Below are 16587 nucleotides of genomic sequence, written 5' to 3'. Positions count from 1 at the left end.
GAGAGAGAGAGGGGGGGGGGAGGAGAAAAAAGAATGAGAGAAATAATACCCGATCGGTTTACGACCAATGTGGCGTATTAATGTCTCGTAAAACGAGCACTTTGTATTAAGAAACCAATGTAATCGCCGTGGTTGTCGCCGTCGTCGTCGTTGTCGTCATCGTCCTTGAACCCTGAACTTAGGGCCCCGCGATTGTCGCGCGATAATCCGACGTCGTTACGGCGGGATTTTTTTTTCAGCTTATCGCGAGATGTTTCGCGCGGTTGTTTATGAGTTTATTAATTTTATGCCGGAGCTAATGACCCACTCCTCCGATGATTACGATCAACGTTCGTCATGTAGATGACGACATCCGTACGGCTCGGTCTTTCTCTCTTTCCACATTCGCGCTTTCGGTCTCCTTAATACTTTGATTTACGGAGAATCGCTGTCGGAGATCTCTGCACGTTTTCGAAATTATCGTTAGGTTTAAGTTATTAATATTGCCTGAAGACATCACTTGGAGTCTTGTCGCGAGAGGAAAGAAAAATATATCGCGGCGAGAAAAGGCATCGGTCGACAAACGACACGAAGAGAAAACGATCAAAATGATTGCGAGGCGATTTCCAATGTTGATTATTTCCTACAATTAATACATCGGCGAGAGAAGTGCTGTGAAATATCTTCGTTCTATACATGGCCATTAACCCTCAAAGGTTCGTTCTATCGTTTGTTCAGTCATAGCAGCTGCGCTTGCAACGCGATACCGCTCTTTTCACCATCCGAGGCCTTCCGCATTGTTGGTGGTCCAGCATTACCTGCTGACGTTTCTATCAGACGAGGTATTGTAGCGAGTTAATCGAATTGGCAAAGCATTTTGTCAGCATCCGAATCTCTACGCAAACTACATTTAAATTTTACACTGCGTAAATAAATATAAACTAAAAATCTTCCTCTGTTCAGTTTTTTATAATATTTAAATATTTTATCGTTTCTTTATTGAACTTAATTTTACATATAAAAAGGAAGAATTCTGCATAAAATACTTATTTTTATAAATTGCATTCTGTTTAGAAGTAAATTTATTCTTTCAAGTATTTTATATAAAAAAATGTAAAAAATATTCTATCCTCATTGCGTGAATTACGTTCAAACCTTTTTACCTAAATGCTTATTTATTTATATCACTCATAACTTTGGGACACTTTTGACAAGTGATGTAAAAATATTCGAAAAAAAGAGACTGTAGGCGCCACACAAGTTGCCAGAACATCCTGACACATCAGCTGTGAAATATTGTTCGAAAAAACGACATGTCGAAGGAAGTTACTTTTCTAAAAATTATCGTTACACAGCAAGCATGATATTCGACGCTTACGGCTCTCCAGATTCTGTCGCAATATTACACCCAGGGGAACTGAAACCGTTTCCGGGTAGACACGTGTGGTCTCGCGAGACGATATCTGAAAATGTATGGACATTTTCGGTGGCGTTCCCGAAATTAATATTTTACAAAGAAACGCGGGTTTAAAGTATTCGAAATATAAGGCACCTTTGCTCCACCTTAAAGAGTTAATGAAGTTTGTGAAAGATCCCTGTATCGCTTGGACTTATTCTGGCACTTGTGCTGGCTATATCATTTTGTAACGCGACGTGTCTCATCGCCACATCGGCCTTTACAATGCAAATACATGACGTAAAACTGTGATATATCCAGCCGGTGATTCGCGATAGTTCATTCGGATCGAAGGCACCTCTGATTTTTCACCTGAGTCGTTTATTTCCGTACTGCCTGGTAACGCGATGGATGTGCGATCGATAACCATGCTAGCGTCGATCCAGCGGCTATCGCCTCCGAAACGTGTATACACGCGCGTACAATCCTGCTTATGTATGCAAATATACGTGATAGTACGATTATGAAAAGTTTCCCGCTGCGTAACTTCCTACCGGCTTCGACTAATGATACCAGATCACAAAACAGAAATGTGTTCTTTGTTGTCTAAATAAAAGTCAGCTATTTTTATTCTTATACACAATTCTATTATTCCGAATCTTGGAATTATTGCGGATTATCTGTATCATTTATTTATATTATCCATTTTTAACATATAGTTAATTAAGATTTAAGATTAAATTTGATTTCTCGCGATGCAAAAAGCACAGCGGATCTTTTTAATAATCTCATGTTTTCTCAGAGTGACGTTTAATGCATAAATATAGTTTAGATTAATATTTTTACAATATGAATCTTTACAATAATTGTTATTTTTAAATTAAAAATAAAATTTAAATTAATTTTTTAATTAAAAATGTTTAAATTAATTTAATTTATTTATAAATTTATTTAAGTAGATCTAGATAAATAAAATTTATTGTCAATCTAAACAGAAAAAATGCAATTTATAAATAAAAAATAGCACAAGAGATGAAACTTATAATTAAATAATAGTTTACTAAAACTAATAAAACTTTTGAAGAAGCTAATGGAATAAAATGAGGCAGGTGAAATCCAAATTTTTAACGTATGTAGAAGCAAGCAATAACGCGGTCACCAAGCATGTTAAGATTCTTCAACCGATTAAAATCATCGTTTCAATTCGTATCCCCCTCTTATCACAATCGCGCGGCGGAAAATGTAAAAATACCGCTGCCAAATTGATTCGCAAGGGAGAAAGGGGACCGCGATGTGGAAAGGGGACAAGATGAACGGAGAGGGATAGACGGAGAAAGAAGGAGGCGGAGCAGGAAATAAGTTCGGCCGCCATTTTGGGTGAGATTTGTCTTCATTAGGACTTCCTGCGGCGCCACTAACGTCCCACCTGGCGTTATAAGGTGTTGAACCACTCGAAGCGGTGATATTAGCGGCTGATGAAACGATATTGCTCCTGATGGGTGGTCCCCCACCTCGGTGTCGTTGATGAAGACGCGAACAGTTGGCTCTCCTTCGTCTTCCTCGCTCGGACTTACGAGCCGGGCCTGACTTATTCACCCCTGATGTGGATTTACCAAGGCGACCCTTCGCCGCGCGCGTATAAGGTGTACCTAAAGTACGTACGTGGCACGTCAGGGACCGCTTTAGTTTATTCGCGTTCCCCCCCAAGTCGCATTTATTTCACGTACAATACGAGACTAATAGAATACGGACACTGTGATTACGTATCAAGCGACATACGTCTTAACGTTGTACGATATCTCGAGGCGGAGCAACTCACGCGTTTCTGCGACTGCTTTCCTTCTTCTATTTTTTCCTCCAATTGTCTCAACCGGCTCCATTCGGGATTATTTTACATGCGACTTTATATAATAGATATTTATTCTTCGCCTCGTTTGCAGTAACACCACCCTTAGATGTGTTAGATACACCCTATATCTTTTAGCGCGTGCCTAACCGCCGTGATCAAAGCAGCGCTTATCGCTTATTGCGAAAGTACCGGACGTGTCGCTACCTCCATCCGACTCACTTGTGTGTGTGCGAACATAACTTTACCTGTACTTTACCGCGACATTCTCTAACCGAATTCTGACTCGCCTGAAGGAATGTGCCCGGAACACGCGATCGTCCATAAATTTGGCGCTCCTTCAAAACATTTTTCGTACATATTGATCCATATTTTCATCGTGTATTTAATCTTTCCAAAAAAGAAACAATGATGGTTTCTTCTTTGACAAGATTAAATATAATGATAGTGTCTTTTTTGGAAAAATTAAATACATGAATATGAATCAGTATTTCTGAAAAAAAAAAGTTTTCGAAGAGCGCCAAATTTTTGGGAAATTATATTTAAAAAAAGACAAATTAATTATCTTTTTATTAAATTTGTACTAAATAATAGGTATTTTATATTAAATAATTAAAAGATGCTTATGAAATCAGCACTATTTGTAAGTTTTATTTTGATAGAGAAAGTACAGGTAAACATGTAGTACTTCTTAAAATACAACAGACGTATACTCGTGCGTAATTGCCCCTAACGAGATTTACATTAGATTTGCGCAAACAGCGCGTTTGTATTACGCGATCTTTATACGAGATAGAATTCAAGAGTTGGGAAATCGCATTCAGCGTTAAATGCGCGATGAGAATATGGATCATTGTGTTTGTAAAGGTAATGAGGCTAATGGCGGAAGGCCTCGGACGTTAGTCTCGGGGAAGGAAAAAAAAAAGAGGGGTAGCGTGACAATCCGCGGCCGGGGCTAAAGAATTTCTCTCGTAATTACGCTAATCAGCGGCACGTGAATCGACCGACTGTTTTTCGACGATTTCAAAGCCGCTAAAAGCCGAGTAAAGGACCGGAGACGTCGGAAATAGACGCGAGAGACGGTAAAGGGGTTACGCGTGCGAAAGGGACGAGAGAAAGAGTGAGTGAGAGGGGAGGGATGCGTAGCGAGAAAGATGAAAATCTGAGAAAGAAGTCTGAGCTAATAGGATCAGAGAGCCGCGGTCAAACGATCCTTGAAGCCGCTGTTATTTAGAGAGATGCGAAAGACTCGAAAGAGACATCTCAAAGCGACGTTACGTCGTGTGTTACGTCGTTCTCGAAATTCACGGAATCGCTTCCCGCGCACGTCGCCCCGCGCAAATTGCATTAAACTTTACTGTGCTGGTATTTTCAATTTAAATTAATGCCATGCAACCACGTATAAACAACTACAGCTTATATGTGAGGTATCTGAGGTGCTATTTCATAGAATTTAAGCAGACAGACAACATAAATCCGGCAATACTGTTGCTCTATACTGTGTTCTAAATTGCATAAAATAAAAATTTCAATAATGAACGTTATACAACGTAGTCAAACAGATTAATTAAGTTATTTAAAAAAACACAAACTATAAGAACTTCTTCCTTAAGGTACTACCAAAAATTAAAAATTCAAAAAAATATAAAAAGAGCACCAAATATATGTTATCCATTTTATAATTAGTATGTATTTGATAAATTGCTTTCTCTCTCGAAATAAACTCATGCATGCGTATGTCTGTCGCTGCGATTAAAGGTAGCCTTTTTTTTTATATTCTAGCAATAAAATAGTTCTTCTTGATGATAAAAGTGGAGAAACGTTTTACGTACTAAAATAAAATCGGGCGCGAGTTCTCGAAATCGCGAGACAAGCAGAAGAAAAATTTGTCGTCGAACCGAGAAAGCAACTTTTCTTCCAGGTATTTTAAACAGCCCGCGTCCGCACCTCGTGGAAGGACACGAGTGTCTCGTCGCGACTGACAAAGGACGTCGTCTCTCCCGGTCATTAGTCACGGCGTCGTCACTTCTGCAATTAGAAGCCACTAAGCATTTTTTTCGCTCCACGCCCTACGTCCCTCTCCTCCACCGTATGCGTCTTTATGAGCCTAGCCGTGGCGTGTGAGCCGACACGCCGTATTCCCGAGGGGGATCCTTATGTGGCAGTCGAGTTACCGTATTTTACGCTCTACGCTGGAACGAGCCTCTCTCGCACTTCGTTTCTTCATTAAACGATGATCTGAACGGCATCCGTTATATATACTTCGATTGCTCGACCGAGGCAACTTTGCTCCGGAAAGCGATTAACTCAAGAATTGAATGCGGTTTCTCTGAACGAGGAAGAGAGTGAATATGCTACGTGTTCCATTTTAATTTTCTTTGAAAGAAAATTTTTTTTATCTGAGTTATACCACACAACTTAAAAAAATCTGAAGGAAAGATTTGTCTAGAGATTTAAGAAAAAGTAAGAGTGTGTGTCTGTAAAGTTTCTTGCAACTTTAAATCTTGATTTTCATTAAGTTCTCTTAATTTTAATTCAATTTTTATTTCAATTCTGGAATCTTATTTGAAATCGCTGTGTTTTCAATCTGAGTTTATGAAAATTGGATTCGTTGCCGTTCCGATCGAACGCGTTACGCTGTTACAAACGACGACTCGTCGATCTCACATTAACGATCTGTCGCTTCTCTCGAATAGTGCAATAAGAAAACGCAAGATGAACGACGCCGTAACTTTTGTCGCTCGCACCTCGGCGCGAAGACGCAAGCCCGGGAAAGAAGGAGCAGGAAAGCGAGAGTGGCAGGTCGCGCTTACAAACCGGCGAAAAATCAAACGATAAATCTCGAACTCGGGACTGCGGTTATGCCCTTGGGTCTAAACGACTAAATAAGTGTTCCAATTTCAAAATTACCCGCTAAACGATTTGTGGGCCGGCAGAAAATATATCGTTGACATGTGGGCAAAGCCCCTCCGGGTTAAGAGCCGGGGTAGTAAGTCGAGGCAGGAGCGAGAGAGAGAGAGAGAGAGAGAAAGAGGGCGAGAGAAAGAGAGCCGGGGGAGGGACGACAGCGAGGGAGAGAAGAGAGAGACTCCCGGAGATGCTGTCGGGAGACAAATGACCGCCGACCGACGGAAGACACTTCCAAATTGCTCCACGGTGTCGCAGTCCCGCCTCTTTTTGCGTGTCTCTTCGTGTATTCTTCGAATGCTCACTTGTAGCGGGCGGACGACTTATTAGCGAAATACCGCGGGACGCGGACGTGTGGCACGAGCGACTGTTTGTTTCGCCGGGTCCGATCTCTAAGCAAGACACGAGGCCTTTATTCCCCCGATTTAACCCACCGACGCACGCGTCAGATCCACGATTTCTATTTTCTTTAACGATTATATACAATGTAATTTGAAATAATAATTCCGAATACTATAGAAATGATAATTTAGGACATTTCTATTCGGATTGCTAAAAGATTAACGTTATTGAACGATGTGGAACGATTATTAATCTTGGTATCTGTCAGCTGCAAAAATTAATTTGCAATGCATCGAATTTAAGCTCTTTTGTCTAGCGATTGTAAACCTAAAGGTTATTCTTGATAATCTTTACTTACCAGCTTTACTAATTTCATTCTCACGAAAATAATCAAAAGAAAGTTTTCAATTATTTTAATATTACAATTATAATAATCAAATTACATAAGAATATTATTAGTTTATTCGCGAATAATTCCAAGACTGGCGGACATAAACGCGAGGCATTAAGGCACTTGATGAAATAAAACTCCGGTACCAGAATTACGTCAAACTACTCCCTATGGCGGCACAAAAGGCTGCCGCCGGCATGTAGTGTCGCTTGTAAAAACGTGTAGTGTAGGAGTACCGTTAAAAAGCACGTCGAGACAGTGTAACGACTTGATTTTTTTTCCCTTTTTTCCACTTGCCCCCGCGCGCACCGATAAAGACGTCAAATATCCTGGGCGACTGGTTATCCACAATGGCAAGAAGCGTGATGGGAACCTGTTTACGCCACGAATATACTTACAGCGAAGAATTCGAGTGATGCATCGCGCACGGTCGTTAACCCATTTCGATCTTTCTTTCTTTACGCGATAGCGGTATCGCCGCGGAGACACGTCGTCCGGCATGCCGAAACGAGCGCGCGCGTCGCGTCGCGCGATTTATGCTCGCGTTGGGTCGCTCTGCAAGATCTCGTCTGGCAGCATCGCTGCAATTCGCAATTGTAATAAATATGTTAAACCCGTTAAAGCATATCGCTCTTAAAGAGTGCCGAATTTACGCGCGGCGCGAGAAAGGAATAGCGTTGAAGTCTGCAGTCGTTCGCAGAATTACCTCTTCGAGAATTTGTATGCGAAATAATTAATGAAAGCCGAAATGATTCCATAACTTTAAATTTTTAAATAAGATTAATGCGTCGTAATGTATACGTGTAATGTATACGAATTTTTTTTTACTCCGAAGCAGATTGTGACGCTGATCGTTTAGCTTGGGGTATATTGCTTTCAGATCAAAATCGTTACTGGAAAAATACTACCTACTTCCAGTAAGTAAAAAATTCTAACATTATAAACATCACAACATAAATATTTTAGGATCTTAGTGTAACAATAAATTTTTAGCCGTATAAGTATGACCGGAAGTAAATGTTGAGATTGAATTGTCAATCAACTCGAGCATCGCGGACGACCGATGAAAAATAGACGTGCCGAAAGTACACCGGAACTCGTTAACGGCGCAACGATTTTCTTTGTTGCATCACAGGCCGTTTGCAGTTTGACCGTAAAATTTAGCTTAACAAGAAACTGTTGTCGAATAATCTACTCGACGAGACGCCAGTTAAGCTGTTTCAAGATCGTCGCGCCTCTTAACTCCGTCACTATTCTACTCGAGTGAATCTTGCTCGAGCGTAACCAAGATGGCCGCGCAACGGTTTTGTTGGTCTTTCGCGAGACATATCATGTCGCTTTGCATCGTGCTGTTTGCTTCCAAGGCTGTTTTCCCCCGTGTCGTCGTGTCATGATAAATCAAATTTTTCGAGAATTTCTCTAATATATTTTTCGTGACATATCTTCGCTCATGACAGATTATTGCATTGTACTTACTGATTAGAAAATGTCTAACAAATAATTTTCTTTGACAATTTTACTATGGAAAATTTAACTACAAATTGACAATAAAAATACAGTATATTAGTATTTTTATAATTAAATATTTCAATATCACTTTGAAGAATTATGATCATCATTATAGTTACATTTCCTATTATGAGTCCATGAAGGACATATGTTCACGGAAAAAACGATTTTGTTGAAAGATTTAAAAATCTTGCTGAATATAGATCTGAAAATTAATTCTTGTTGAATCATCAAAAAATTTTGTTGGAATGTTAAAAATGATAAGCATTGTTATAAAAAATTTTGATATTCTAGCAATTATTTTAAGTTTCCAACAAAATTATTTTCAGATCTGAATCCAGCAAAATTGTTCTTTCCGTGTTAAATTGTTAGATGTAAAATTCACTTTTTACAATTTTTGAGAATACTAGTATTTGACTATGCATTCTAGATTTGTAAAAGATCCATTGTATAAAAAAGGATTATTATAAAATTACATAAAAAATTGAGTAAAATTTTATAGCAGGATTTTTTTGCTGCAATTTTTTGCTTCTACTAAGGTTACAAATCATAGAGAACGTGAGTTTTGCGTCGAAAAATATCTCGTACATAATATAATTTAGGGCGCTATATATAACCCACTTTCTAAAATTGGCATATTCTTTACAGACTACACTTCAGCGATAAAAGGATCAATCTGTTATTAATTATTGATTCATTATGAGAGCGGTTTGTTAAATTATGTTCGGAGCAAGATAAGGCACAGATATACGAGAGTATACCGGCTCGTGTAATTAAACCAAATTTTCGGCCAAGTCAGCACATTAATCAAGCGAATTTCGCCGCCATCTGTGACCCTAGTAGATGTCATACACGGATATGGTTTACGCACGGCAGGTGGTCGCGTCGGCTGCCCTTTATCAGAAATTTATTCCAGTACAGTACTCCAATGCGTATCTATATATGTCACTTTAAAGAATTTAGGTTTTTAGTTCTTTTATAATTCTGTGTGTGAAAGAATTCCAATTAATTTGAATAAAATTCCACAATTCATGTAACGTATTTTACAAATATAGGTACATATTTTAATAAATAATACAATATTTTACTCCTTTATGAAACATGGATGATATCCGATTTTTGAAGGATAAACTTTTACAGCAGAATCCGGAATGTTTGCCGACAAAAGGGTGAGAAAATCTTTCGGAAAAGAAAGCATCGACGACGGCTATTAAAACTGTTTGGAAAGTTGTAGAGATAGAGGGAGGAGGGGACGCGAGTTGCGAAAAGACAGCCGAAGCGGCGAATCGTGAACATCAAACGAATTAAATCTCTGCGGAGAACCAACCGCAGAAACTAATATCTCGACGCTTCTTCCGTCCGTCCATTCGTCCGTCCGTTCGTTCATTTACCGTTTCATCGTCGTGTCTCTCAACATCTTTGTCGCGCAAAATTCTCGTTCGCTTTGTCTTCGATTTCATTTGTCATGTGTTTTCGAATCGCTGATTTCAGAGGCCAAAAATAGAGGAAGGACGAAGAGAATAATTGATGTAAACAAAAAGTACAATAAGGTCGAAGGTTGTATAATTAATTAATCTGCCACGAAAATTGTAATTAATATAGTAGAGGAAAAAATTGAAATTAATAAATTGAACACCGCGGTTTGGTTAATTAAAATTTTGGTTAATTTAATTTTGTATAAAAATTACGCATATATTTTTATTACGCATTTATTTTATATTACATAAGTCTAAAACTTTCAACCTTTTAACAGCCTTTTTTCTTCCATTTCGCTACACGTGAATATGTATGTTGCACTTAGGTTGCAGTGCGTACGTGTAATCGAATCAATACGCCTTCCGCGAAAGGTTCGCCTTCGTTGCAAAGTGCCTTGATAGTCTTCTCTTTAATTATTTTCCTGAAGTCTATAGATTGGTAATTAATTTTCTGCCGTACGCGCGCGCTGGTTATTAATATTTCCACGTAATATTGATTTCAATCGTAAACATAGCTAAATTAATATATCGGCAAATAGAATATCTCCGCAAGACATTTAGCGTATAATCAGTTTATTTATTGCTCGCGTACTGAGTTGATTGAATTTGTGTTTCTTAGTATAACGACTACGTTTCCAATACAAACGCAATTAAGAATCTATGTGTTTGACAGACAACAATGAAAAACCACAGATATAATATAATCCACACGATTAACGTTCACAATCTTCTCGGCAAGTGTCAAGATTCTGAGATGTTTAGACTAACGGTTAACTCCAAACATTAAATGTCGGCCGTTAGAAAAGCGGGGCGTGCTGTGGATTGAACGAAACACGTGTTACTCCGTATTTTTGGGTTGCATTCAAACACCGAGCGCGCGCTTGTACTCTCATCTCCAATTAGCGTGATAAAATGATTAAGATGGTAAGAACGCGAACCATTCTTTCAAATAAGGCGGACTGTCCCCCCGAAAACGAGACGTCCGGTCGCCTTATATGTGCATGACATCGCTCGTGCCGATCGGTGAGAGTTTTTAAAGTGGACTGTACGGTCGGGTTGTGCAGGTGTGACCGATGGCGGCGGCCTTTGATCCTGGAGCGACTCCTCGGCTACTTTGTCCACGACTCATCGCGCCCGCCTCCCTCCCTCTCTCTCTTTCTCTCTCTCTTTTTCATCATTCGATTCGATTATTTCCTAATGGCTAACGCCATTGCAAAATCGGCCATCGCGTATATTCCCCGGTAAACATTACGCGAAGTAGAAAAAAATTCGCGGAGTCGCTCCGGTTATTGGATAACCGAATAACGACGTTAATTGACAATATTTTCCTTGTTCCGAGGGTCAACGCGAGCGTAGCGAAAATTATAAAACGGAAACCAGTATTACGCGGCATCATCCTAATAGGATACGACGACGGGTGGTGATTATTTTAGGTTACCTCGCGGGGAAGCGATTAGCCAATAGAATCGATACGGCAATTTTCCTGTCAAGCCTTACACACCGTGCTGAAATAGATTTTCTACGATCTAATCTAAAGAGATCACCTATAGATAGCACCAACAGATATTTAAATAAATTATTCTACTTCACGTGCTTTAATCTTGACAGATCACGCTGCAACGTGTATATAAAAAAATTAGGTTCCAGTTCACCTTTACGAAAAAAAAAACATCCGATAAGATAAGGCACAGATGATTGCTTTAATCGGATACTCTTTAAACCGGCAATTAATTTATAATAACAAGCTGATTTTTAAGAAAATTACCGCGCTTACAACGAGCTCGATAAGATAAGGCGGAAATTTTTTTGAGAACTTTTTAAAGTGGCAATCCGATCTCCCAGAAAGTATTTCGATATAAAAAATTTATAATAAAAAATATGTATTGCATTAACATATTCGTCCTCTAAAATTTTGAAAATTCAGAACATGAATTAATTTGATTTAATCGAAAAGTTTGAGTTTTTAGATACGTCAGCTGGAGAATCAGTTAACAAATTGCATTAGATTCTATTTAGAGATGAAAGTTATATATATAGCGTAATATCGCAAAATGGAGATTATTTATATCCGCATATATATATCTGATTTGTTATAACTTCAAATTGCTTTGGGGCTAAAGGCGAACGTCTGGTAGAAACATTTTGAACTACAGCCTTAGCTAATAGTAACCGGGAACTATGATAGTTATGGCTCTTGGAATTCCGTGGACTGAGCACCGTAACGAATGCGTAATACTTTTATGGGGAGAACCCTTCCATGTCACGAAAATACATTTAATTTGTAGCCCTCAGAGACGATTCCGTGAACTATAAGTCCAACGGCGGTCGCCTCGAAAAAAAACTTCGATTCGTTTTGCATGTCCCGATAGTTGCGGGATTATGAAATTTCGATTACTACATACCGCGCATTCGGTATATAGCATTGCATTTCCGAAGTCGCTTTATATAGAAGGATATTTTAGAATTTAGATTTTTTCGAGACACTGAAGTAAGTCGGATGGAAAGGAAATGAGTCATAAACGTTGTTTAAAAATTTACATCAATTACTTTAAACTTTTACACTTTTTAAAAAAGTAATGCCTAACGTAAACTTTATTTCATACAAAATTGTTTCTGGAACTGCTGTTATTTGCTACGCAGCTGCATCTATGCTTCAATCTCCGATCTGCATGTCCTGCTCACTGGCAATCTCGTGAAATTAATTGATAATTATCTTGTCCCGATTATCATATAACACGTATATATCCTGCATTTATCGATGCCTTTGTAAATTTATGCAATATAGAGAAACTCGACGTATTACGCCGGATCAATCTGCCGTAATATATATTCTTATCACGTCTATCTATCTCTCGCCTTATTTCCGCACACACACACACACACGCGGGATTAACTACGCATAACGCGCGTTAAGTACGTGGCGAAAACGATAAAGCATGCGGAGCGCGCGCGGACTTAAAATGTTTTCGTGTTTAATTTCCCAATCCTTCTTTTCTTTCCTTCCGCGCGACCGTCGTATTTTACGCCTAACGCGTTTTCACGGAGAATTTTTTCCGCCACGTAGCTTCGCGAGCGATTACTCAGACCACGTCAGCGATAAAATCTTAATACACCTATTCGTATCGGTAGCTAATTATCGCACCGCGTTCCCGGAGAGACACGGCCGGGCTCGTCTTGGGGAATAGCCGACGGTCTTGTTATCGGCAGGATTTAATTGCCGCTGAATCGACGGTTCGTTTGCGCAATACCCGCGCCTTCGGCTCATTCATTATCCGCGCGCGCGCGTGATAACCGATGCGGCGCGGCGCTACCACGAAGGCAGAATCGCTTTCAGATCTTTCCGTGAGAAATCGCATGGATCACCGATAAAATTACAGCTTCGTTATAAACCGATCCTTTAATTATTCTTCGTCGATTACCACTTGCTTCTTCGATCACTACTTTTTGCTACATTCTTTGCAAATCTGAAGTTTGATCGTGCATTTATAAAAAAATAGAATAAATTACATATATTTAAATAGCATAATTTTCGCATTAAAGTTAGTTGAAAAATTAATAAAAGTAACATTAGGTATTTCACGCTCGAACGGCAGGGACATTAAAAACGACTTAAAGCCACAGATTGATTAAAACTGTAAAAAAAAAGGACTTTAAATCCAGTGTATATTTGATGTATTGATTTGTCACGCCGTGTATCGAGAAAATAAGTATATATGAACACGACTAACCGTGTCTAATTTCTCGTTGTAATCTCGTGTTGCAGAGCAAGCCAATCACTTGAACCTGTTCAACAATCGCCAGCAGCCGAAGAAGAAGCGCAAGAGCCGGACCGCGTTCACGAATCAGCAGATCTTCGAGCTGGAGAAAAGATTCTTGTATCAGAAGTACTTGAGCCCGGCCGACAGGGACGAGATCGCCGCTCAGCTGGGTCTGAGCAATGCCCAAGTGATCACGTGGTTCCAAAACAGGAGGGCGAAGCTCAAGAGGGATATGGAGGAGCTTAAGAAGGACGTGCAGACTGTGAATCCACTTCTGGTCGCTCAACATCACAAGACTTTTCTCGAGAACGTGCAAGACCTGGGAATTTTGAAGAAACGACCATTGCCAAACTCCATGGACGAGAAATCGTAGAGGTCGATTCGGGCTCGCCTTTTCGACCTTCTGTGTGCAATTCGAGGCTCGACGGGGGAATCGGACAACGGACAAGTTACTCGTGTAATATCAAGTATCTTCGATCCCGATGAGGAAAGATCGAACCGTGATACATAATTTCGTGTTTACGATGTATTATTCGGGCAAGCATGTACGGAAACTATTTTATGCGTCAACGACTGCATTTTGTACAGTCTTCTTTTTACGTCGCGATTCCGGTCCCTTGACGCATTTTAATGTCCTCTCTTTGAAGAAATTGTGAAGAAAGTCTTACGATATAAAGGGGCATCTTCTCAAACGTACCTAACGCTATCTGTCTATTAATCTATTACGATTCAACGTCTTAAGCTTCATTTTTCTCAAAACTGTAAAACTGTTTACATTGTTATTGCATCCAATTTCTCGACGAGCGAATATGCTATAAAATGCGATCTAAAACAATTACAATTCTATATGCGATACGACTTAATGGCGGGAGGAAGTATCACCTTAAAATTTTCAAAAGGTATTTTCGTTGTGCTTGTTAGAACTGGCAAAAAAGTGGCGTTCTTATGTCGTAATTTACGGCTTTAAATGGAAAAGGTATCATAGTCCGCTGCAATTTTACGCGCAGAGCGCGATGTATTATAATGTATTTATTATAAAACGGAGAAAAAGTGAGAGGAACGGGCCCCTCCGTGAGGAGGGCCAGGTAAAACCGTCGATAATAAATTATTAAATGAATATTATTCCGTAAATTATAAATAACCACGCGTTGTGGTGGCGCCATTGTGTACATATACTGTATATAGGTATACATCGTTCCCTTGATAATGTTACGTATAGGCATGATAGAGATCGTTATATATGATTAGAGTTAAAAGAAACAGTAAGCATAGATGGGACACTGCAATATACCTGATTATGAGTTTAATTAGTGAATATTAGGAGCGAGTAAAAAAAAAATCTGTATATCTGCATACGGCGATTTCCGCGTAAAGTGATAGTGAGGTACGTGAGACTAAAAATTAGGAGCGCGTGTGTAAACCGACTTAGTACAGTGTATAGCGAAGCTAAATAAATGGAAACATTATTGAAACTTTTTTCTGAACTTCTTCAACTTCCTCATCTTTCCTTTCAATTCTCCAGTAATTCTCCCGTACCATTCAAAAACATGATACAAGTAAAACCTTACGTAACGCAATTATTGTCTTCGCCTTTAAAAGTAAAAAGTTCATATGCATATACATATTATTAAAATGCGATCTTTTTTCCAGCGGATCGAAGACGTAAGATAAGAAAAAAATCGCATAAAGCTCGTGTTATTCTTTCTCTTATCGCTTTAACGAGGGGAGATTTACATTTTATTGCACGCTTTGCGTAATACACGGTACGTAAAAAAAGGCGCGACGTGCGTCGGCGTGCAAGGAGCTGCAGAGACGCAGTGCATAAAGATGAAAAGGAATTATTCTCCAAAAATAGCGTGTACCGCGTTTGCGGTCCTTCTGAGAATCTTTTTGAAGCCATTCGCGAGGTTTACCCTAGAGACGTAATTTATTAAGATAAAGTCATTTCGCGGGCCTTTTCCTCGTTGTATCCGCTAAGTCTGGCACTCGTCATAACCGAACGCTTTTGCTACCGATAGATCAGAACTCGAGTCTGCAAATTGCGCGAAGTATTGAGGATGTAACTACAACCGTATGTTTCTAATTTTTCGCGTAAAATAAATGTTAAAAAGAACGCTTGTTGTTCGCCTGTAGAAATTTGAATAAAGTCGATCTTTCCTTTAACAATAAAAAAAAAATCATGTTATACATCTCAAATTTAAGAGGCTAATGAAAAACTTATTGAAATCTATTTTAGACGATTCAAAAAAATAAAATTTTGTTATTTAGTCACACTTCTAAAGTTTAATTCCTCAAAATTGTTTCAATTACGAAGAAAAGGCGTGGAGAAAACGGGAAAAATTTTACAATTAAAAAATGAGGCCTTTAACAAGCACCTAGTATCAAAGAAAGAGTTTCAATGCACCAGAAACGTTAGTTTTACGCGTAAGCTATACACTTGCAAAAGCCGCCGGGCCCTTATTAAGAAATGTTGAGAGAGTGCACCCAAGTACAGCCGAGAGCAGGCATATAATCAGCATATACTTAACGCGCAGAACACACGTACTCACATCCGTTATAAACATTCTAGATTCGACTCGATTAATCTATTGCGGTGGCAGTAGCACGCGTTTTATATCAGAGATAATGACGACAAGTTAATGATAGACTCATTAACGAGACCTCACATCAAATGGTTCCGTTTAGCATCAGATATTCAAGTAACAGGAAGCAGGCTGGTAATGTCGAGCTATCTGCTCGTGTATCGTGCATTGCGAGGCTCATCGCTGATACGCGATTAGCTGCGCTCTATTTATGGCGCTTTATATACTTTAACGCGAAAAATACTTCCAAGCATCCCCGCGTTTATACAAATTCCCATATCTGCGAAAATTCTTAAAATATCCGGCACTTTAAGAAATCGACTGTTTATTGCGCTCGTTATGGCCGAGCCTGACCGATACATGCGATCATCGGAAAGCGAAGGCTTCGATAACTCGAGGATT

General features: G+C 39.2%; 1 protein-coding gene across 1 annotated transcript in view; it reads left to right on the top strand.

The window, feature by feature from the left end:
• Nucleotides 1-15041, top strand: part of LOC105453054 (muscle-specific homeobox protein tinman-like) — a 50020-nt gene extending 34979 nt beyond the window's left edge. The window contains exon 2 of the mRNA XM_011694732.1: nucleotides 13609-15041. Within this exon, the coding sequence (XP_011693034.1) occupies nucleotides 13609-13976 (368 nt within the window). The 3' untranslated portion in view covers nucleotides 13977-15041. The remainder of the gene's footprint in view (nucleotides 1-13608) is intronic.
• Nucleotides 15042-16587: the final 1546 nt, after the last annotated feature.

The sequence above is a fragment of the Wasmannia auropunctata genome, unplaced genomic scaffold (genome assembly GCF_000956235.1).
Source record: "Wasmannia auropunctata unplaced genomic scaffold, wasmannia.A_1.0 LD336022.1, whole genome shotgun sequence".
NCBI lineage: Eukaryota > Metazoa > Arthropoda > Insecta > Hymenoptera > Formicidae > Wasmannia > Wasmannia auropunctata.
This window is presented reverse-complemented; position numbering and strand designations above follow the sequence as displayed.